The 23,250-nt window shown below is 41.3% G+C and overlaps 1 protein-coding gene across 2 annotated transcripts in view; it reads left to right on the top strand.

Moving 5' to 3' along the window:
• The first annotated feature begins 768 nt into the window (after positions 1-768).
• Positions 769-23,250, top strand: part of DERA (deoxyribose-phosphate aldolase) — a 47,978-nt gene continuing 25,496 nt past the window's right edge. The window contains exons 1-6 of one of the 2 annotated variants that reach the window (XM_038154553.1): positions 769-893; positions 9,666-9,763; positions 12,603-12,750; positions 13,435-13,530; positions 15,104-15,238; positions 21,970-22,098. In XM_038154553.1, coding sequence (XP_038010481.1) covers positions 863-893; positions 9,666-9,763; positions 12,603-12,750; positions 13,435-13,530; positions 15,104-15,238; positions 21,970-22,098 — 637 coding nt within the window. In that variant the 5' untranslated portion in view covers positions 769-862. The remainder of the gene's footprint in view (positions 894-9,665; positions 9,764-12,602; positions 12,751-13,434; positions 13,531-15,103; positions 15,239-21,969; positions 22,099-23,250) is intronic. The other variant, XM_038154552.1, reaches the window with a different exon arrangement.

Here is a 23,250-nt window from a genome sequence, read left to right on the forward strand (position 1 = left end):
CAGTTCCTGGAAGCAGACAGTGTTTCTGATGAGCTCAGGAGGAGCTGAGCCCAGTGCTGTTTGTCAAGGCCAAAGCATCACAAGTATGTCTTAGATGACAGTGTGGCCTGGAAAAGGGGGAGGAGGAGGACGATGCCGCCACCACAAGTACTTGAAAGCTTGTAATTTTTGGACTGCTTTGACGGGTCCTAAAGTACACAGTGCAAATGGTATATGCTTCTAGAGTGACTGCTGTCTTTCAAACCATCGCTTCTCAAAGCACACACGCAGAGGAGATTGCAGCTTTGGTATGGGAAAAGCAAAAAAGTGTCCTCAGGTTTCAGAGCTATGGCCCTTTCCCGCTTTACCCAATGCCGTTGTGAGTTTGAGGTTTCTTTAAGTTGGAAACTCTTTTATCTAACCATCAATATTAATAATGTACATCATATTTTTTCATGAGACTTTGTGGTTTTTTTTTTTTTTTCCAGATTGGAAAAAATGTAAAACCCATGAAGTTTTCAGTGGCTTTGTTACCAGAATTTCATTCTACAGGTACCACTAGGTTGGCAGGTTTATTAACCCCGTGTGTACGTGTGGCACCAGCTCCTCCAGAACCAACACGAAGACACTGGACGGTGCCTTGACTCACGCCAACAGCAGAGCGTTTCCAAAGGAGCGGGACCTGCTGAGGAAAGGAACATCCCCGCGGCAGCGGGGCCGAGGTGCGGTGAGCCTTGCCCGGCGCGGTCCCCACGTGGCGGCGGAGCTCCGCGCCCGGGCCGGCCCCGCCGCTTCCTGCCCGTGCGGGGCGGGCCCGCCGGGGCCGGGGCCTGCCCGCAGCCCCGCCCGGCCGGGCCGCGGGGCGGAGAGGAGAGCACGGGCCATGGCGGGGCGAAACCCGGGCACCGAGCTGGGTAAGGGGTCGGCGGGCTCGGGGATCCCCGGTGGGCGCTGCGGGGTCCCGGGGCGGGGGTCCCCGGGCGGTGCCGGGCCCCGGGCGAGCGGCTGTGGGCCCGCGATCCTCTGCAAAGCCGAAATAGCAACAGCACTGGGGTTCCTGTGCGTGTTCTGACATACTTACATCCCGTGACGGGTAACCGGGAGGAGGCTTTGGGACTGCGGGTTAAACACGAGTTTCTGGCTTTGGCTTGAGGGGTTCTGAGCAGGGCCAGAGGCTGTAGGACAGATCTGAGCCCTGGTCCTGTCACAAAGCTGGACCTGCAGGGTCAGAGGCTGTAGGACAGCTCTGAGCCCTGGTCCTGTCACAAAGCTGGACCTGCAGGACCAGAGGCTGTAGGACAGATCTGAGCCCTGGTCCTGTCACAAAGCTGGACCTGCAGGGTCAGAGGTTGTACAACAGCTCTGCATCCCTGGTCCTGTCCTGCAGGGCCGGAGGTTGTAGGACAGCCTTGAAACCCTGGTCCTGTCACAAAGCTGGACCTGCAGTGTCAGAAGTTGTAGGACAGCCTCGAAACCCTGGTCCTGTCACAAAGCTGGACCTGCAGGACCAGAGGCTGTAGGACAGATCTGAGCCCTGGTCCTGTCACAAAGCTGGACCTGCAGTGTTAGAGGTTATAGGACAGCCCCTCATCCCTGGTCCTGTCCTGGAGGGTCACAGGTGTAGGACAGCTCTGCATCCCTGGTCCTGTCACAAAGCTGGACCTGGTTCTCTCCTGCATGCTGTTCTGGTTCTCACGGGATAATCCTTCCTCCTCTTTCTCACTAAGAGGTTAAAACCACTTAATTTGGGCACTGATTTGCAAACTCCAGACTCCACCTCCTCTGATCATTCTTGTTGCTCGCTCTCTGAGGAGTGGTAAGGATTTTCCAGGTGTTTGCAGCTGGTCTCTGGGCCTGAAAGGTGGCTGTGTCTGAGATTAGGCAGGGAAAGACTTTCTCTGCCTTTTCCTGGCTGGAGCTGCCTTTCTCCTCATTGCTGGGGAAGGGGAAAGTGCTACAGCTTCCTCAGCAAAACCCAGCTGCAGCAGTGGGATGGATTGAAGAAGTGACACTTCCTACAGTCTGCCTCCAAGGTGTGATAATTTGGTCATTATGAGTAGGTGGACAGTGAGGTGGAGGAGACACAGGGGTGGCCTCATGGAAGAGGGGGAGCAAAGGCCAGCTGGTGTGGAACAGGTAGGTCTCCAAGCTGGCACGAGCAGAGTTCAGGAGATTGTGGCGTCACGTGCCTTTCATGACAACAAGCACAGGCACTTTTAAATGATTAGCCTGTGGATGGACGGTGAGAGCTGTGTTTCCATTCACTGAAATTGTGGAAATGTTGCAGCTTTCAAAAGTGAGCTGTCTAATTGCTCTCCGATGTCCTCGTTCATGGGATGCCTGTAGGGACAGGTGAGTTTCAACTGCAGCCATCCGATGAGCTGAAACAAACATTAATAATGTGGTGACAAAACATCTCTGTCAGGAAAAACAGCTGGCACAAAAATCTGCAAACGCACTTCAGTTTCTTTAAACTAGGGGTGTGTCACGTAAATTCAAGCTTAAAATTAGTTGATGTGCGGGGAATCCAGAAACTTGTTGGTGAAGTCAGCTCAGTTCTGATACTTGTTGCCATCCCTTCCCAGGGGTCTTGGTTTAAACCAGTTGTGGTCAAAACGAGCTGGGTTAGATGTTCAGGGCAGGTGTAGGAAAGGCAATGGTGTGGCTGTCACCATGTTTAAGTGGCAGCTTCTAGCCTCTGCCACATGCTGGCTGCTTTAAAGAGAGAAGTGCACCTGCCTGCTATTTGCTCTCCCACTAAATATATACCTGAAATACAGCAGCATTCTTAATACAGCACTTAACATTTCTTAGTGCTGTACCTTAGCTGGTAGTTAACCCTTACCTTTACCTTTCATGGTTGCTAGCAATACTCACTGCTTCTGTCACTTAGGCACTTCAGCTCTTGATGGTTTTACAAGCCTGTGCCAGCAGCTTTAACACTAATTCAGGTGATTTGCCCTGTTTCCCACACAGCTTTGTGTAGAAGTAGAGTTTTCTAACAGGGACATCTAGTGGTAAAATGTATTTTACTTAAAAATATATTGTTTGTGTCCTTTTCTGTGTCTGCTGTTTCTGTGCTTGCTACATAATGTCATTATCAAAGCAGGAGGTCTCTGATGTTGCCATTAGAGAGGATCTGTTTGTTTATCACTGACAAGCCAAACCCTTCACAAATCATGGCACATAGTGCTTTCCTGTGTGATTAAAAAAAAATAAATACATTTTTGTAAAATTCCTTGATTCTTTCCTCCTTATCTCCTTCCTTTGTACCCATCACTGTGCTTTAGTAGGTGTTTCCTTGGAATAAAGAACAGGTGCATGTCCAACACTTGAAAAGACCCTGATGTGCACAGTCAGAGGCTCACCGGCCTCATTCACTGATACATTTGCTATCCAAGAGTCATGCAAAGAAGCTGGGCAAAGAGTTTTACAAGTTTTTCACTCCACAAGGACTGTTTGCAGAGCTTGTGTCCTGGGGTTCGCCACGATGCCTGCAGGGATGGGAATGAATCTGCCCCTCCTGCTCTGCTCCCCAGGGCCCTGGGCTATAGCAGCCCAGATGTTTAATGTTTTGTGCTTCAGAAGAGTATCAGATGCAACTTTTAATGTCACTTCACAATGAAATAATGGAATATATCAGTGAGTATCTGTTTTGGAAGTGCAAGCTGCTTTGTTTTAACTGTGGGGGACCATCCCCTCTGCCCAGCATTTGCAATCTACATTGGGTCCAGTTTCTCTTTGCAAAAGGAAAGAGAGATTGATAAACATGTCACAACTTCAGCAGAGGCTCAGCTGGGGCTGGAGTGCTTGCCCTGCGAGGAAAGGCTGAAAGAGTTGGGCTGGTTTAGCCCAGGGAAATGAGGCAGAGAAGTTCATACTGGATATGAGGAATAACTTGGGGCAGAACAGTCAGGTGTCCAACAGGTTGGGCTCAGAGAGGCTTTGCAATCTCCATCCTTGGGGACTCTCAAAACCCACCCGAATAAAGCTCTCGGCAGCCTGGTCTGACCTCAGAGCTGATGCTGCACTGCACAGGGGGTTGGACAAATGACCTTCAAAGGTCTTCCAACCCAAATTATTCTATGATTATATGTTTTATTACCTCTGTGTGTCTATGTATGTCTGAATATATATATACACACACACATACATGTCTGTATTCTGAGCAATGAGTAATTAATTGCAGTTGTTTTGCAATGTTCTTGGATTCTTAAAAAACCCCATTATCTATCTGTGTTGCTCAGACCCTCTAGCTGAAGGGCCAAAAATGCATTCATTATGTTTCAATTTATATATTTTTAATTATAGTTGGTATTTCTGAGCCATCCACACATGAGAGCTAGCCTGTTGGTGAGTGGCATTTAGATAATGAAGTGTTGCATCCCTTTTCAAACAGCATAATTCTGTTCTAATATATTAATAGCTGGTTTTAACCTGTACTGTGGCTCTGGTTCTTCACTGTTCTAACAACTTTCTTCACTGTTCTAACACCTTCTGAATCTGGTGGGTATTTTTAATCCAATTTGAAGGACAAGTAGATGTCTTGGAAATAAGTTAGGCGCTCTGGTGGGGTGACCAAATCAGTTCTTTTGTTGAGGGAAAGGCAGGTACAGATCAGCAATTACATGAATTTTCATTGCAACTGTTTTATTTTTGCCTTTATGGCAGTAACAGAGTCCTGTTTTACTCATGGTTGTAAGGACCACATGAGGACAGCTGGGTTTTTGGGGTGAGGAGGTGTCTCAAGAAGAGAGGGAACAACAGGGGACTTGGGCCGGCAGGAAACCAGGTCCTGATGTTCTGCCTCTCACGTCCTGAGGAAAGGCTTGTTGGTGGTTTCCAAAGTGCTTTGGAGGAGGACACCATGATCCATTTGTGTGATCCATGGACAGCACTGTGTGATTTCACTGACGGCACAAGACAGCAGAGCTGATTTCTAGTTCAGGGCTCATGCTTTGATGTTCTGCTTTGAGTATCTGGATGCTGATAACTTGGAGACTGAACTTCTCTCATGTAAAGGAAGACCCACATGAAATTAAGTCTCTCTTGATCCATATCAAGTGTCACTATGGAAAATAACATTGATTTCTGTCTTGACAGAGCTGAATAACCCCCAAATCTCTAAATAGCTTACATGGTAAGACAGCTGTAACAAGACCTGATCCCAAAGCCTTTTCTCTCCTTTCAGTGGCTTTGCTCAGCTCTGTGTGGCCAGCTGGAGTCAGCCTGTGTCCAGCTGAGCTTCTCCTTTCTCCACAGAAGGTTCAGGACACAATTTGAGTCTCTTCTCCCGAAATAACAGCTTTCATCACTTCCCTTCCCCGCTTTATCATGTGCTCCTGGTAAGAGCAGGAGCACACATGCTTTGCTTTGTGCTCCTGCTTTGAGTATCTGGATGTCCTACTTTGAGTATCTGGATGCTGATAACTTGGAGACTGAGCTTCTGTCAGGTAAAGGAAGACCCACATGAAATTAAGGATCTCTTGGTCCATATCAAGTGTCGCTATGGAAAAATAACATTGATTTCTGTCTTGACAGAGCTGAATAACCCCCAAATCTCTAAATAACTTACATGGTAAGACAGCTGTAACAAGACCTGATCCCAAAGCCTTTTCTCTCCTTTCAGTGGCTTTGCTCAGCTCTGCGTGGCCAGCTGGGGTCAGCCTGTGTCCAGCTGAGCTTCTCCTTTCTCCACAGAAGGTTCAGGACACAGTTTGAGTCTCTTCTCCCAAAATAACAGCTTTCATCACTTCCCTTCCCCGCTTTGTCGTGTGCTCATGGTAAGAGCAGGAGCACACATGCTGTCCCTGGCACACAAAATGAAATAACCAGTTGAGGGGGGCAGCTCCTTTTGGGAGCAGTGCTGCCTTAAAATGCTTGTGAAACTACCGCCTCAGGCGTTCTTGAGCTTTCTGTTTCACCATCTGAAGGGATGCCATCAACACATTTTTTTAAAAGCTTCTGTAAAGCTTAGTGTGTTTTATGAGGAATGTGTTAGGAAGCTTAGATATTTATGTAATTATCCTAATGAAGTGGTTTTATTTATTGTTTTCTGAGGAAACGCTCGGTATTTTTGGATTCGTGTTCTTCAAAGAGAGGAGATGAATTTCCTGTTAAGGAATTGAATATGATTTTTTCAGATGTCTTCAGAGAAAAAAGTAAACTAGAAGAGTGATTACAGAATATTGGCTAATTAGCTGTAGTGTAACTGCTTTAATTACTTTTATCCCTGAAGCCACATGACTGTGCAGATGACTAGCAGATGACTTATTTAAAAAAAAAAAAAAAAGACATGTTCACACTGCAAGGTTAATGAGCCTAATTAAATATAGTTTTCCTTAGCCAGATACTAAATCATAAAGCTTGGGGGAGTGAGGGAGGGGGAGAAGCCAAAGGCAGTCAGTTCTATTTCAAAAAATGGTTTTATTCTGATATTTAATGAAAAAAAGAGAAAAGCTGGAATTGTGAGGGTTTTTTTCTGAATAAAGGCACTTAGATCTAAAGATTTGATGAGACCTCACATGGCAAACTTTGAAAGTCTATTTAGAGACAATTATGCTGAGACATATTTGTTTTCACTTACCCATTGCTTTAATTAATGTAGGAATGGGCTGGAATAAAAGGTCTGTGTTATATGGAAGTCTCCATCTGCTGCTGCACATTACCAGAACCTTTGTCCTTCCTTGCCATGCCATTTTTATTGCACCATTTTATTTCCTGTAGTAAAAGCTGCATGATGTCTCGCATTAAGTTGTACAGAAAGGATGGAGTTCTGATTTTTTGTTAAATTATTCATTTTTAAATTTTTTTTTAACTTTTCTGCACTGTGGTTTGAGTTCCCACACTCAAAAAAATACTTGGAGATCCGCATTCTGTGGTCTTTCAGGGACTCTTGCATCCCATGCTCAAAAATTAGATATTAGACGTTACTGGGTTGGTGTGTGTCAGCTACCTTTGTGACTAGCCTTGAGTCTCTGAGAACAGAGGGGAGAATGTGTCAGACAGTGAAAAGGGCTCAAACCAATGGATTTTGTCCTTTTTGCAAAGAACACGCAGTCAGCTACTGCTGATCAGCTGATGTTTGGTGGCTTTCACAGCTGACTTTGGGCAAAGCAAAAGCAGTAGCTCATTTCCACTTCCACTCTCCTTCCACACCTTTTCTCCCGTTATGAATTCTTTTTTCTTTTTTTTTTTTTTTTTTCCTTTTCTCCAAAATGGCTTTATAGTTGATTATTTCCTTTAAGCTGATCTAGTGTGCAGGGCTCTAACATCTTAAAAAGATTGCTTAGACCTGGGTCAGGATGCTCAAGAGTCAGGTTGGGCAGATACAACAGCTTTATCAGCCTGAATCCTCTGCAAACAATGGCTAATGAAGAATTAACCTACTCATGGGTGAAATTTGTGTCCTCTCATTTAAATTTTCATCTCAAACTTGAATTTTCTCTAACTGACAGGACACTGTTTTCACATTTTCCCAAATAATTGTTTTTTATAAATCACTTTCAGCTTGGTTTTCTTGGTTGTTTCAAAAGTGGGGAAAGAATAGGTTAGAGGAGCCCAGCTGAAAGGATCCTTATTAGAGAGGGAGAAGCTGATTCCCTCATCTAAACTGCTTCCTTTGGTTTGATCACATTTTCCAAAGGGGCTGAAAGGTCACTGTGCACCCAGGAGGGTTCAAAAGTTATTATAATAAATGGGATTATGATTAAATGATGCTACCTCAGCACTTGGCACAGGTAGCAGAAGAATCATAACACAGAGTTTGTGTGTCCCTCCTCTGTACATTGATTTATGTGTGTTTTCCTCCCCCATGGACTTTGTCAGATATGTCCTGATAGGCAAAAAAGGAGGAAAGTTGTAGCCATGGCTTTTTTAGCAATTTGTTTTTCACCTGCTTTCTATAACTCAGCTGAGCTGAGCTCCTTGTTCTGGGGGCAGAATGGATAAACCTGTGGCTTTGAAATTGGAAAGAATAACAAGGGTTTGCTCTTTGACTCGCTTGCAACTTTCCAAGCTCCCCCTTTTCCTTGCTGCCATGAAGTAAATCTGATGCTAAACTCTTAGGAAAAATCCATAAATTCCCTAGGATCCCTTTGAAATTCCTTCACTGATTTATTTGTTCTGCTTTTAGCTAACACTTTGTGGGTGCCACTCACTAATACTTTGGTAATAGGACAGTGATAACTTACTTATGCTAAAAACAAGATTTTCTTCAGCTGTTTCATGTTGCCCTGCATTTCCTCTGAGTCATCTTTACCCTAAATTGTTTTTTATAAGTCTAGGAAAACAAGCTTTTATTTACACACACTTTGGCTAGTATATTAATTTTCTACATTTTTTGGCTATTAAAGCTATTCAGTAGGAAGAAAAAAAAATTAAGTATAAGATTTCAGTACAAAATTAGTGATTTTGTCTACCAGCTTTTTTTTTTTTAGGTTTTAAACCTTTTTTTTTTTTTTTTAATCAATATGCTCAAGGGAAATGCAATTTACCACCGTAGTAAAGAAGATTCATAGAGTGACATGCTCTTAATAAATTCAGTCACCCAGAATTATTATCTCCTAGTACCTGTCTGTGCCCATGTCCATATTCTGACCTTAACTGGGGATGATATTTGATGATTGATGGTGGTGATTTGCTGGTGATTGGTGGTTAATGATTGTTGATGTTATTTCCAGAGTGTTTTCATGGAATGCTTGTATAATCGATATTTAGAAGAATTATTTACATTTTGGGATGTGAGAGATTTTAAAGACGCTCCAGTTTCTTTTTCCTGTGTACTCTCATGAGCTCTCTGTGTTTGGTTAATATTAAAAATTACACCCTGGATTTACCACACTAAGCAGGAATTGAAAGATTCAAGAGCCTGAACCCTCAGCTCTCCTTTTTCAGTCAGTTACCCTTTGTTAAGCAGTGGCCAGTGTTTGGTTCTGGCTCTAGACAGTTTCATTATTTTAGTACATCTTGTGCATCTGTGTCACCCTGATTTTTTAAGACTTTGCTGAGCCTTCTGATGTTTGCATTCTTGTAACAAACTTTCTCACACACAGTTCTGTAAACAACTTATGTTTTGCATTCTTTCATGGAGGAAGAGAGAATTGATGGACTCTTGGTCTGTCCAGTGTCATTGGAGAGGTGGCACTGTCACCCTCCAATCCACTGTCACTTTTGGAAAACTATAAATGTTGGAGTCAAAAAATAAAGGTCCTTCTTTTTTATTTACCTGGAGAGCAGCAGTGTCCGTGTCGTCATTTCGTGTCGTATTGTGACACATCTGCTGCTCTTTGGGAATTCTGGAATATAGAAATAAGCCATCAAGGCTGTTTTGTAGGGGTTTTTTGGTGGTTTTTTTTTTCATGCTACATATATAATAAACTTATATTTAAGTTTACAAGACAGTGTCTCATCAGCACCCAGTTAATTCACTTGTAATGGCACACAAAAAGATGTTGTGTGAAATAGCAGGTCACAGATCATCCCCTGACAGAAGCTGAGGTTATTTTGGACTGGTGGTAAGTACACAAGCCATTAGGAAGACATGAAAGCACAACAGTCTCTTCAAAGGTTCCAAACTTTCTACTGAAGTACTTCCTACTGAAGCTTTCTTCTGAAGTACCACATCATATATTAAAAGAACACGGAAATAGATGAGGCTTTTTTTTTGGTTTTGTTTCTCTCCCCAGAACTTGGCTGGATCTCAAAAGTGCATGTGAATCGACCTGCAGTGGTGAGGCATGCAGAACAAATTAAAAAATGGAAAACTCTGAAAGGTAATTGGCAAGTAAGTGCTCTTCTTATGCATTCTGTTCCTGTATTTTTAAAGCAGTCACTCTCCCTCGCCAGGCTGTAATATTGAATTTTTTTCAAGATACATGTAAACTTAAAAGATGTGCTTGTCCATGTCTTATTTTAGTAATTTGTATTTGATGATGATGGGATGGAATAAGGTGATGCATTTATACAAACAAGTTAAAAACCATATAACTCATGACTGGCAAAACTGCAAATGGATTTAAGTCATCTTTATTCATGAGTGGATTAAATTGTGTATTACTATCCCTCCACATTTATTCTGTTTTCCAGACAGACTTCTCTGCATGCTGCCTTCTTATTTTTTAATTTTAAAGCTGTAAGATATGATCATGGTCCCTGTCAAATTTGACCTACCTGGATTATTTTTCTTTGCTTAAACATTCTCAACGTGTGTGATTTCATTGCTTAAGTAGTTTTTTTAGCTCAAATTCAAAAATCCTGACTGGCTGTGGCATTTGGTGGGGGGAAGGAGCCAAATAATGTTAGGAAAACTGACTTTTCAGCTGCTGAGATAAGGTAAATGGTTGGTCATTGTCCATCTTAACATAAAAAACCAAACTTTTTCTCCACTCACCAAGCAACTGTTCTGCAAACAATGCTTGGGATGCTTCCCCTCTGCACGATGAACAAGTTGTTATGTGCAACAGTAGCTGAAAACCTGGAAGCAGGAGGGAGGAGATGATGAAGGATCAATCTTAGGAGTGGAATTTAACAGAATGAAGCAAGAATCATTTAATTATACTTAATTCTTTAAAAAGTTGTTCAAAATAGTTGACATCGTGCGGCCGTTCTGGAGTGGCTGAAGCTGTGTTCACAATGAGCACAGATTTTGGGATTACAGTTTGGGGATAATTTGATGCAGGTGTAAGGTGCTAATGGAAGGTGATATAATAAATTTTCCTGTCTGCTTTTCTCACTGAAATTTTGTGCTTTGTGTGTTATGATTAAATTTTAAAAAATGGAGATAAATGGAGGAGATTTAGACACCAGCTCAACATTTCTTTAGAGTTTCTTATGATGCCCTGTGAAGGCTGCCCTAGAGCAGAGACTGGATGGAGTCACAGAATAAAGCAGGGATTTAGTCAAAGCATCTCCTCCATGGATCCACCTTGGGCAGCACAAGAGCCCAGCCAGGGCTGCCCCAAGATGAACCAGAATGGTCCCAAAATGCACGAGCGCTCCCGGGGTCTCTCCCTTGGCTCAGCTCTGCTCCATTTGCACCTTGCAGTTCATTGTCCCGTTCCAGCTTTAGCCCAGGCACTCCCACCCTGCTTGTTTGTCTCTCTCCAGCCCACGCTGTTTGTGCTCCTGGGCTGAGATTTGGATCATTTGTCCTTGGTGCCCAGCTGGAGCAGGAATTGTTTTGTCTCCCTGCTCTGTGCAGAGAGCTCACTGTCCCCTAATATGAAGCTCAGAACTGCACACTAAAGCAGCACAGAACCTGAAAAATATAAAAGCCAAAACCTAAGGCATCACTTATTCATAAAAAGTTACTTGATACCAAGTTTATCAGCCCAGTGGCTCTGAGTTGGGAAATAGCATCAGTGAGAAGCTGCAGATGGTACTCCATGACCATGGTTATCCTCAGATACCACAGGTGCAGTAATGTAAAAACAAAGTCTTCTTTTGACTGAGGGTGCCATAAATAACAAATACAGAGAGCTACAGAAGCTTTGATTACAGAGACTCATTGGGAAGAAAGGGGTTTAGTGCCACTCCCACAACACAGCTGGAGAACAGATGTGTATTCCTAGCACTTCTCCCCTCTCCTGTGGAGAAACACAGGAAAGAAAACCAAAGAAAGAAACACAGAAACCCAAGCAAGGCTTTGCTTTGAAGGGTGTCAGAAGCATCTCTCCTCTGTTTGAGCATTGTCACAGCAGGGCAGTCATGTGCTGTTTTCTTAACACAGGTGGTTTTGAACCTGTACATGTTTGAATGTGAGCAGCATCACAGATTCAAATTCTGTAGCCTGGTTCCCAAAATACCCAATTGGAAAACCCTTTTGAAAACCCTGAAGTTTATATCAGTTCTTGAAACCCCCTGACTACATCTGTCTTGATGACTGTGATTCATGTCATAGGAGAGGAGACAAAAATTCCCTCAAACAGAGGATAAAAAAATCTAAGTAAAGTACCATAAAGCTATTTCTAGGGAAAACCCCTTTCAAATAATTATAGGATGAAGGGAGGCAGCAGAAACAATCAGTCAGGCTTAGACTAACAGAGGCCAGTGTTGGTTCATTACCCCATTGCCATTGCAAACTCTCCCCCTGTACAAGTGCCCTGTAAGAGGAGTCAGCTTTGAGTGAAGCCATCACTGCAAATGACATTTTCTGGAAGACCTTCAGCAGATAATTCAAAATAATGTCTTAAGCTCAATTTTTGTTCAGCAAAAAAAAAAGCTCATAAAATTTTTAGTTATGCTTCTGTTCCATTCTTTGATTAATAAGTCTTTTAAAATTCTGAAGCATTTCCATCTAAAGAGTGCTTTAACCTTGTCACTTACCTCTTGTTGTTGGGGGTGTTTTCTACACCAAAACTACAGATTTTTTTATTCCTGATTCACACAAAAGGAAGTGGATCCTTTTGAGGAAATATCCTCTGTACCATTAGATGCTGCTGAAGACATGAACACATATCTGCCAGCCTGTCTATCCTAAGCCATTATTTGCTTATATGTTACATCCTATGCATTTCCCCGTTGTCAGAGTGAGAGCCAGGCTTCTGATTCCTGCACTTCTAAGGCAGTTTGGCTTTGGAAGTGCAAACAGAAATGCTCCATTCCTTGCTTTGTTCCCTTTGCAGGCAGCTTGGCTGCTGAAAGCTGTCACCTGCATAGACCTCACCACCCTCTCGGGCGATGACACTCCTTCAAACGTTCAAAGGCTGTGTTTTAAAGCAAAGCACCCTATCAGAGAGGATCTGCTCAAAGCCTTGGACATGCACGATAAAGGTATGGTGGCTTTTGGGGTGTGAATTTTCTAGAGGAAATGGCTGTGTTTCCTCCTTATTTTCTCACTTTTCGGGAAGGACCTTGGTCCACTGCTTGAAGTGGTGTGGGCCAAAGGGGAATCAGGCCGCTGATTGAAGCCATGCACATCAAATATCAAAGATCAGTCTTTTTAAAAAAAACTTGGATTTATGGACTCTTCAGACAGTTAAAGTATAAAATATGAGGTCAATTATCTGAGAGTTGGAGAGAAGAGCACTTTAGCTAGAAATGCAGGAGGGCTGCATTAACATAAAGACTGCTCTGTTGCTGCTGGGCTCAGTCTGGCTCCACGAGTAAGAGCAGAGCTTGGCAGTGCAGTTTCTCTTGCAGCAATTTGCTGATAAAGCGTAACTGTGATCAAGTCTTAACTGTGTTGGCATTAAACTGTGAGTCTGTCAACAAAAATCTTGGAGTTTTAACTCCTGCTAATGCAGACTTGCTCCCAGGGTCAGGTGAAGGGACGTGGGGGAGGAAACAGCATGAGAATAACCTGAACCATTTGAGCAGTATAACAGACATCCCTGGTGTGCTGCTTAAGATCCTTGTGAGAACACAGGAGTGGGAGGTGAGGACAATGCACACGTGCTCATGGAGAAGGTGGAATTCTCGGTATGGAAAAGGGAACTGTGGCTTTTGCTTTTGCAGGTATCACTGTTGGAGCAGTTTGTGTGTATCCCGCAAGAGTCTCTGATGCTGTGAACACCCTCAAAGCTGCTCGTTGTAACATACCAGTGGCTTCAGGTAAGCTTTATTTGAAAATATCCCATTAAACAATTTGATGTTATAATATACATAGAGAAATCCAGGAGTTTGGACTTGCTTTTGTGTCGGGGAGTAAGGTGAAAAGGTAACAGGTTGAAGGAAGGGAACGGAAGGAGGATTTTCTTCTGGTATAATCTTTTGTTGTCTTCCAACTTCAAGCTTATCAGGAATGCCAAGTCTTTTTGCTGGAAGCTCTTCAAAGAGGCCTTTAAAATATATCAGTGTATTTCTCACCTGGACAGAAGAAATTGAGATAGAGTGCTGGACAAGTATCAGTATACACTAAGTAGATGATGATGATGATGATGTGAGTTCTAATAAAGGTTTTTTCCCTATCATGTCTGGCTTTTAATTGCAATCCTATGTCAAGGTTTAGCCCAAGCCAACGACTGTGTGCCACATACCTGCTCATACAGCCACTTCCAGGATGGAGGGGAAAAGAGAATTGGAAGAGTAAAAGTGAGAAAATTTGTGGTTTCAGATAAGAGCTGCCTTTTTGTGCACTCCCAGCCCGCTCACCAAGAAAAGGCCTTGACTCTGTGCTGTACCAAACCATCCCTGGAGAGCCAAGGCTGTTTCCTGCACAAATCCAAACCTCCCCAGCTGCAGGGAGGATAACTATCCCAGCCTCAAGCAGCACATCCTACAGGCTGACTTCAAGGCAGCTGTGAGCAGAGCCAGGGGTTGTTGCCTGCTGAGCAGCCACAGGTTCAGGACTTTCACATCCAAAATCTAACAGGGTCAGCTCTTCTCCAGTCATCACACGGGAGGGACAAGTCCTGAATGTACAGGAAGCAAGAAGTACAATCCAAGAATTCCACAGGTTGGAAGGCAGCCCTGGATGTGATGTGGTCCAACCCCCTGCTCAGAACAGGGGCTGACTTTGAAGTTAGATCAGGTGTTTAATGCTAAGATACGTGTGAGATTTTTGTTCTTGTTTCATTGTTGTGTAGGGGAAAAATACATACTAAATGCATTTATATGTCAGAGAGAAAGACCATCTCTGACAAAGCCATTATGTTTTCCATTTCCAAAGTTACCTTTGGGTTTTGTACTTAAACATCATAAACAAAATCTTAAATAGAACTCATTGGAAGCAATTTTTGCTATATTGTGATTTAACCATTAAACAACATTGTTATGATTTAAGTCAAGATACTACTTAAAAGAATTGGAGAAAATTAAAAATGTATATATTGCTTCATATCTGAGCTCACTTATTGTTTGCTCAATTCTGCTGGAAGCAATAGATACTGTGCTTTTATCTAGGCTGTGCTGGAAAACATCAAGGCACGTGAAAGATCTTTTCACAAGATGCACTTGCCTTGCTGAACATTGGTTTTTGAGGGTAGAGCCAAAGTTTCTTATTGGTGAAGAGAGAGTAGGATGAAGTGCCTGTAGATTTTTTAAATCTAAAAAAGCATTAAAAAGAAAGAATAATGTTCAAATTTTTTTGTATATTACTGGTATTTTCAATTTTATGGTCGATTTCTAAAACTTTAACGCATTCATGAAACATTTCTTCCTTCTACCTGCACCTCTTTCATGCTAGTGGCTGCTGGGTTTCCATCTGGACAAACTCCTCTGGAGACCAAACTGGCTGAAATAAGGCTGGCAGTGGAATATGGGGCCCGAGAGATTGACATTGTCATTAGCAGGAGTCTGGTGCTGACTGGCCAGTGGGAAAGTAAGTAAAAAAAATTCCATTGGCAAGGAACCTAAACCTTGCTATATGCACATGCAGGGTCTGTCTTTGTCTCTTCCCCAAACCTCTCCATCAATCCTTGAAGAATTTGGTCTTTCTCCTCAGAGTAATCTGGGGCTCTGAGCTAAATAAAAACTATTTAATCAATTAATGACAATGGGTTGTATTTTTTTTTGAGAGGAATGCTGTTGGAAGTTGTGGCAGGCTGGGCAGGCAGAATGACTTTGTGGTTTGAAAATTCAGGTCTATTCCCTCTGAGCCTTTAGAGGATTTTGTGTACAGTATTCAAAAAAAAAATAGCAAGTAAAAGCCTAATTATTTGAAGAGTTTTGTTAGAAAGCCCAAGGGGCTGCTAATGTAGATTATACCTTTTAAAATATACATGTTTCATTTCTTGACGAAAACACGTATTTTAGTTGTTTTCTTTTTGCTGAAAGTTGAGGGAACAAATTGACTGTTCATATTATTATTGATGTTCTGGCATCTGTAGACTACTCCTAATTAGTAGGAACAATAATGCTGAAGATGGTTTTTGCTCTAATTGCATCCTTAATGTACTGTGAATGGTTTGCCTTAAGTGCTGACAGTGCTCCTATAACTAAACTCCATGTGAAGGTAGACACATCATTGTCTTGGAATGAATTTTCCATTTAGCTGTATAATGCAGTGCCATCATATCCTATTTGCTTGGCAGACTTTATTATAAAGGCCTGGTACCTGGCTTTATTTAAGGAAATAACAGAAATCATAGTAATAGATCATGTTTTCTGGTCTCCTTGCAATTAACAGTTAGAATTGAACCAAAACCCCATATATTTCTGCATCTGTGTCTTCAGGACTGGTTTCCTTGCTGTAATATCTTGTCCTCTTTTGTAGCATTTGCAATCTCCATGCTTGTGGTCTTAATTATTTAAGGATTAATAACTTTTTTTATTTTTTTTTTAATATGAGGAAGAACTCTGAGAAGAAATACAGGGCTTGGATTCAGAGAGAGAGTTTGGATCATGACTGAAATGAATGGGAGATGAATTACTCTTTGTGGTCACAAATTACAAGGGAGGAGTGCACAGACACAGCAATGATGGATGTGATATAAAGCTGTCACTTTACTAAACAAGTAAATTAGGGGTGGCTTTTAATTTGGTATGCATATTCTTTTATCCAGAGCTGAAGTCTTGACAAGGTTGAAAGCCATCTTTATTTCATATATATTTTTAATATATATTTATATATATTTAATATATATTTATATATATACAAATATAAATTAAACATATTATTGTAGATTTTAAATATAATATAAACCAATTATATATATTATTTATATAATATATAAATATATGATATATTTATGTAATGTATATTTATATTATGAATATAAATATAAATACAACTATAAATATAAATATAAATATAAATATAAATATAAATATAAATATAAATATAAATATAAATATAAATATAATTTTTTTTCACCAATGGCAGAATTCAAATTACTTCCAAATGATTTCCTAAGTTTATTCATGAATCTGAATCTGTTTGTGACACGTGTTTATGTGATCTTGAAAAAAGCTACTTCAGGAACAGAATTTACTCGCCACAGAGATGCCATAAGGTGAAAAATTACAATATTTAACTTTCCCAAATAAAAATAAAAGTATTTCTTTAGGTGATCTGGATATTTTAGTGAAAATCTAGTGTTCTGTCTTCCTGTTTAGCTTTCAATAGATATGTGACCTGTGTGATTAGAAATAATATAGAATAATCTATAAAATACTTATAAGGAATCTAGAAGAAGGGACAAAGAAGACTTTTTTAGGCTAAATCCCTAAATTAAATAGTGCAGTACCTGTCCCTGTATTTAAGGTGCTTCATCAACTAAAGCTACCTTGCTGTTCTATTATAACTTATAACTTATGCTAATAGTAGTAGTCATTAGAATAAAAATAAAAAACAAAATAAACAACAACAACAACAACAACAACAACAACAACAATAATAATAATAATAATAAAGATTCAATGGGTATTTTCTTTGCTGACAGTCTTCACAACTTCAGAAGATATTGAAAAAAAAATCTATGTGGTGGAGTGCTTTTTAGTTCATTTCTAGCTTTTCTTCTAGCCTGTGCAATAATTGGGGTCACCACAATAGAATAATGTTGCTTTGTGATTTGCTTCAAAGGCTTGTTTGGTTATTAAATATTTTAGTGTATGTCCAATTATGTCAAGTTATTTTAAAGAAGTTCTTGAATATATTGCTGGAGCTCTTTATGACACTCAGAATGTATTTTCCAGATCTTTGTGAAGTAATTGTTAAGATCTTTTAAATAATGCTGAGTATGAAAGCAGCTTTATTGGACAGCTAAATTGCATCAGAAAATAACATGAAATGAGATATAAGTTTATGAATTTACATACCTTTTATAAGCTTTTAGCTTTTAAAGCAATACTACTTTAAAGTAGTTTACTCAGCTTTTGTGTTGTATTACTTGACCAAGTATGGATTAAACATAAATTATCAATTTGGATATTTCCTATAGACACAGAATGTGGAGCCTTTATGCAAAGAGTGATCAAGTTGACCAACAAATTGTTGAAATAGACTGGATCTATTTATTATTTATTTTTCCCCCCTGTCATCAGCATTTGCTGTACCTCCTGAAGTTGTGTAGGGTGCAGTAATGTCAGTGCTAATTCCACAGCTGCTAGCAAACCCCTGGACATGCTGCACTGCCAGTGGCTGCAGGAGCATTGTTAACACATCATTTGCCCTGTGGCAGTTGAATTTTCCTGTAAGAAAAGGGAAAAAAAAAACCCAGTTGTACTCTGAGAAATTTGAGCATGGCTGCATCCATGGTATAACCCCATCATGAAAAGTGCTTTTCACTGCTGCTGATTTTTCAAGTGTGGGTTTAGAGGCTTTGGTGTCACCGTCATATTTTCTGGAAAAATCCCCTTGCCCAGGATTCTTCTCCTGGGAAGCTGAGAAGCCTCAGAGACAAAGGAAAACAATATTATTTCATTTGCTTCTCCTGTGTTTTGCTGCTTTGGAATGTGGTTGGAGATTGTTTATCCAACAGGTGATTGTTTTTACTTATTGGCCAATGATGGCCAAGCTGTGTCGGGACGAGTTTTCATTAGTGTCTTTCTAGCCTTCTGTCTGTATCCTTTCTCTATTCTTTAGTATAGTTTAGTATATTATTCTTTAATATATTATAGATCATCAAACAATAAATTAGCCTTCTAAGACCAGGGAGTCAGATTCCTTCATTCCTTCCAGCGATGGGGGTCTCAGAAAATGCCACAGATTGGGACCCTCTTTTGTGCTGCATACTTCATAAACAGCACAGGCCAAACACACTCCCTGCTCCAGAGCCTTGGAGAAGCCTCTTCACGTTGTTCAGGAGGGTTGTAGCTGGGTTTACCATTTCTAGATGTGTTCTGCTGAACAATTTCTGGCTGGTGTTGGCAGCAGCAGCTCGGGCTCCTGAAGCCCAGCTCTGTTTCCAGAGTGTGAATCCCTGGAGTTGCACATATGTGAGGGAGTTGTGTTGTGCTGATAGCCTTGTGCTTGTCATTTTGTTAACAAACCTGCCATTTACATGCCAGACACAAGGGGCTCCAGCTCATTTTCCAGTTTCCAGCCCATCACAATCACCTTGATCTTTTGGGCTAACAAAAATCAAAACATCATCTCATCTCAATTTCTATTCCTTGTCACTGACTAGATAAAAACACCAAAAAATTGAATAAAAAAAAAAAACAAAAAAAAACAACAGCATGATTTTATCACCACATTTTTGAAGAAGAGCTATTCCATTTTAATTTCCTTTGTAGGAGATCTGGATTATCCCCTTTATTTTTTGATTTTTAGGACTAATATATTACACCAAAGTAACAGACCATCTACACAATCTAGTGCAGATTACAGCCAGCAGAAATTATCAGGGATGTTTGCTCGGGAAGGAACATGTTCTCTGCTGTGTTTAACAGCTGCTAAAATTCAATATAATGTACTAAATATTCACAGTGTTAGGAAAATGACAAGGAAGCTTTCAACTCTTGTGTTTTATAACAGTGGAAATAAAACCACTGCTACAAAAGCATTTTTTTTCCCTACAAAATCTGAATTTTTCTGTCTTCTATAAGTGCATCTAGTAAAAGCAGATCTAAAGTTCATGAAAACTGTCAGGTAGCTCACGTGGTGCAAAGTAGAAGAGTTCTTTTGTCACATCCATTTTAACAGCTGGGTCAGTAGAGCTATGGCAGACTGTATTAGGGAGCAGCTGGCTCCAGGTATATTCTGTATAGGTTGGCTTGCTTTGGGGTTTTTTTGTGGGTTTATTGCTTTAGGATTTAATGGCTTTTTTGCTTTTCTGTTTTTTTTTTTTTTTCTTTTCCTGGCTTAAGTTTTAGACTGCTTTCAGAGTGGATAATATTGATTAATATGCTGGAGAGTACTGGCCATTTGCTTTGAGAGCTTTTGCTTTTTCCTTGTTTTTAGGAGTCAAAAAGAAATTCTCTTGCAGCCCCTTCATGGTGTTCTTAGCTCATTAGTTGAAGATATGCCTGCAGGGCTTCCTGTGACAGAGTTTTTGGACCAAAATCTCTGTGCCACTGCTGCTAACCAGAGGTGCTGTGTGTGCTGTGGCAGTTGCTGGTGTTCTGCACAGCTCACAGATATTCCTGCATTTGTAGCACCCAGCTTTGATCCTGCTGCTCTTCAGCCTGGTGGAACTGAGTCGTTAAGTGCTGGACTTTTTGGCAGCACAGACTGTCCCAGAGGAAGCCCAGCACTCCTGGAAACACTGAGCACATTTTGAAGCGTGTCTAACTGCACCCATACTTCAAACATTTGCCCAAGATTTTCAGGATAATCCCGTTATTTGTGCCTTGATTTAAACCTGACTGAGTACTGAAACTTCTCCTTTTATTTTTGAAAGGAGTAGGAGTTTTTACACTTGTTCTGTATCAAAGCAGTCCCAGCTTGCACTGGGACTGGGGTGCTCTGGCCCAAATGTAGCTGCATTTTCATCTGCACTTTTACTGCGGGGTTGAAAATGCCCTGTGAATGTCAGCTGTTGTCTGCAATAATTGGTCTCTGAATAAAGAACAGCATTTCTTACCTACACACCTGCCCCGCTGAAGTGTGCCCACTTTTCCTCCACCCCAGCTAAGCTGCCAGACACGGGTGATTGAGGATCCCGAGTCGTTCCTGGCCGTGGGATGATGTGTGCTGGCAGGCAGCGAGGCTGCTCAAACGAGCCTGACGCTAATTGCATGTAAAAGCACCTTCCAACTGCAAGGGAGGCTGCTGGAGCTGCAGTGCCAGGGAACAACAGCTGCGACGATGTAATTTCTTTTCATGGAATCCAACCTAAATGTACATTTTGTTGATTTTGTTTTGACATTTTTGGTGGCGGATCTCGAAGGTAGGGAAAACTTCTTCCTCTTGTTACCGAAACTAGAAGAAGAAGAAAGCTGCTTTCTCTGAGTTTTCAAAAGCTTCAGGAAAGAGTTCCTCCACAAAAAGAGATTTCATTTGGATCTAACATGAGCAGGGTTATTAAATGCACAAAAAAAAAAAAAAAAAAAAAAAAGCACAGGTCCTTTGTGTTTCCTTTTTGAGCCTCGATTTGATGTAGGTTTCTGGAGCATCACCAATTGATCAATAAAACATGTTAGACTGCATGCTAGTTCTGATTAATTCACACCTTTGGTACACAGTGAGAAACAAGGTGAAGCCTGGTGTCTATAAAGGGACTTGCTAAGTGCATCAGCCAGTTGTCTGCTAATGTGTGCAGCGTGTCTCAGAAGGCCAGCCCAGCAATTCCAGCCCTGGACACCCTGGTGTGCCCAAGGCATCAGTGGGATGAGGGCCCTGCCACAGCTGCCAAGCCCTGCCCCACGCTTCCAGGTCTCACTTAAGGGCTGAAGGGAAAAGAAGTCTATTGCTGAAAAAAACAGAAGTCTTTCTAGCCTGGACTGTGTTAGCAAGACCTATTTAAAGCTGTATTTTTGTCTTCTGTCAAAGAACTTTTTGATTATGTGTTTGAAGATTGAGTACAGTTTGTCAAAAGGACCCTCTTGCAAAACATCCTGTTTGTTTATTTTGCATCTTAGGTTTTTTTTTTTTTTTAAATTCAAAATCCAGAAATGGTGACTGTGCACTGTAAGAGCTGCTTTTCTCCCCACACTGGAGCAATCTTAAAGATCCCCAAGCAGCCAACTTCTGACAGCAGTGCTTCATAAGTTTCTGGCTCTTCTAGTCTCCCTCTGTGTAAACTTTTGTGGGAGCACTGCTGAATTTTACCAGGAAGGGTAAAAGGGAGGGTTTCACTGGCCAGGTGCAGAGGAAAATACAGCTATCTCTGAGTACTGATTCAATGTACTCCCATATTTATTGCTGGGAAAGCTGCTTTAAGATCAATCTTTACTATCATAGCATTTTTTACTGCTGATGTATTGATGGGTATTTAGTACATTTGTATTTTGAGAGAACAGACATTAATAGCTATTAAGTACAGTCTGAAACTGCACGGCGTTGTTAATTACCTCCAGTCATGTAATTTATTGAACTTACAAAACTTAAGTTCCTGAGTGCTACGACTAATTATAAGATTGGAAATTAATCCAGAAGTGGAAATTACAGCCATACTTGAAAATATCTCTCAGGCAACTTCGATCATTTCCACATGCTTTTATCCCCAGGTCTGTACGAGGAGATCCGCCTGTGCCGTGCAGCCTGTGGAGAAGCTCACATGAAAACAATCCTGGCTACAGGTGAACTGGGCTCCCTTGCCAACGTCTACAAAGCCAGTATGATAGCTATGATGGCAGGTAAACACCCTTGGTTCTCCTTTTAAACCAAGAATATCTTTGCTGTATTATTTATGAGGCTTAAAAAAATTCTGGCACTGGAAGTTTGGCTTTGTCGATGGTAGAAAAAACTTGTGTAGCAATTACTGCAGCTGCAGGTGGAGCAATGAAGTGTCACTTGTTTTGTGTAACCTACCAAAAACTGCATGAAATGTTAAGTAAGAAGCTGCTGAATGGCAAGGGTTGTAGGAGCAAGTAAAATTTGTTGTCAAACATCTGATCAGAATATTTAATAAAGGCATTTGGGGCAGACACACTTCTGGAGGCAGTTGTGGTGACCTACAGATAGGATGTGGGTAGGTGGCTCACAAGCTTGTTTTAAATGCAGGGGGAACTTCCCAGTGAAGATTCATGCCAAAAGCTCCCAGTTTTGGTTTGTGATCACTTCTAACCACCTCTGAGATGGCAGCTCAGGAAACCAACCTTCCAGAACAGGACAGAGTTCCCCGGGGCTCTGCATTCTTTGCAGGTGTTACATTTTTTCTCAGCTTAGCACCCGTTTGATCCCAGATTCTCTCTCTGCAGCTTTGGTACAACTTTTCCTAGCTGAACCAGGATTATAGTTCTGTGCTTTAGTGCTATGTTGGAGATGCAAAATTGGGAACTGGCTCCCAGGCACTAGCTTTTCCCACCATGCTTGAAATTGAGCTCCTCAAGTTTATTTCTAGAAGCGTAAAGATACACTGAGAACCACTTAGGTTCTTAGTATATCTTTGTCTTCTAAATTTCCCCTCATTTTTTGTGTTGATTTTTTTTTTCCCTCCTTTTTTTTTCTTCAGACTTGAAATTCTTTCATTAAAGTAAGAAAAACGTAATCAAGTGTCTTGTCAGTATTTAAATAAACGTTCAGCTTGCTGCTGACCTCACTGTTACCATACACAATTCTGTGCTTCTCTGATCCAGGTGGAATGGAGAACATTTCAGGCTTCTAATAAGCCCTGCTACGATGTCAATTAGCAACATTAGACACAGAGGATCAGTATGATACCACTAAATATTGCTTTTAGTTAGAAGAGGTGTAAGAAATACACATTTCCTCTTATTTAAACTGATGCACTAGTCATTGTGATCACTTTTTGTGCCACTGAGTAGTGAGAAATTCAGCTTGCAAAG

Source organism: Motacilla alba, chromosome 1A, assembly GCF_015832195.1.
Source record: "Motacilla alba alba isolate MOTALB_02 chromosome 1A, Motacilla_alba_V1.0_pri, whole genome shotgun sequence".
NCBI lineage: Eukaryota > Metazoa > Chordata > Aves > Passeriformes > Motacillidae > Motacilla > Motacilla alba.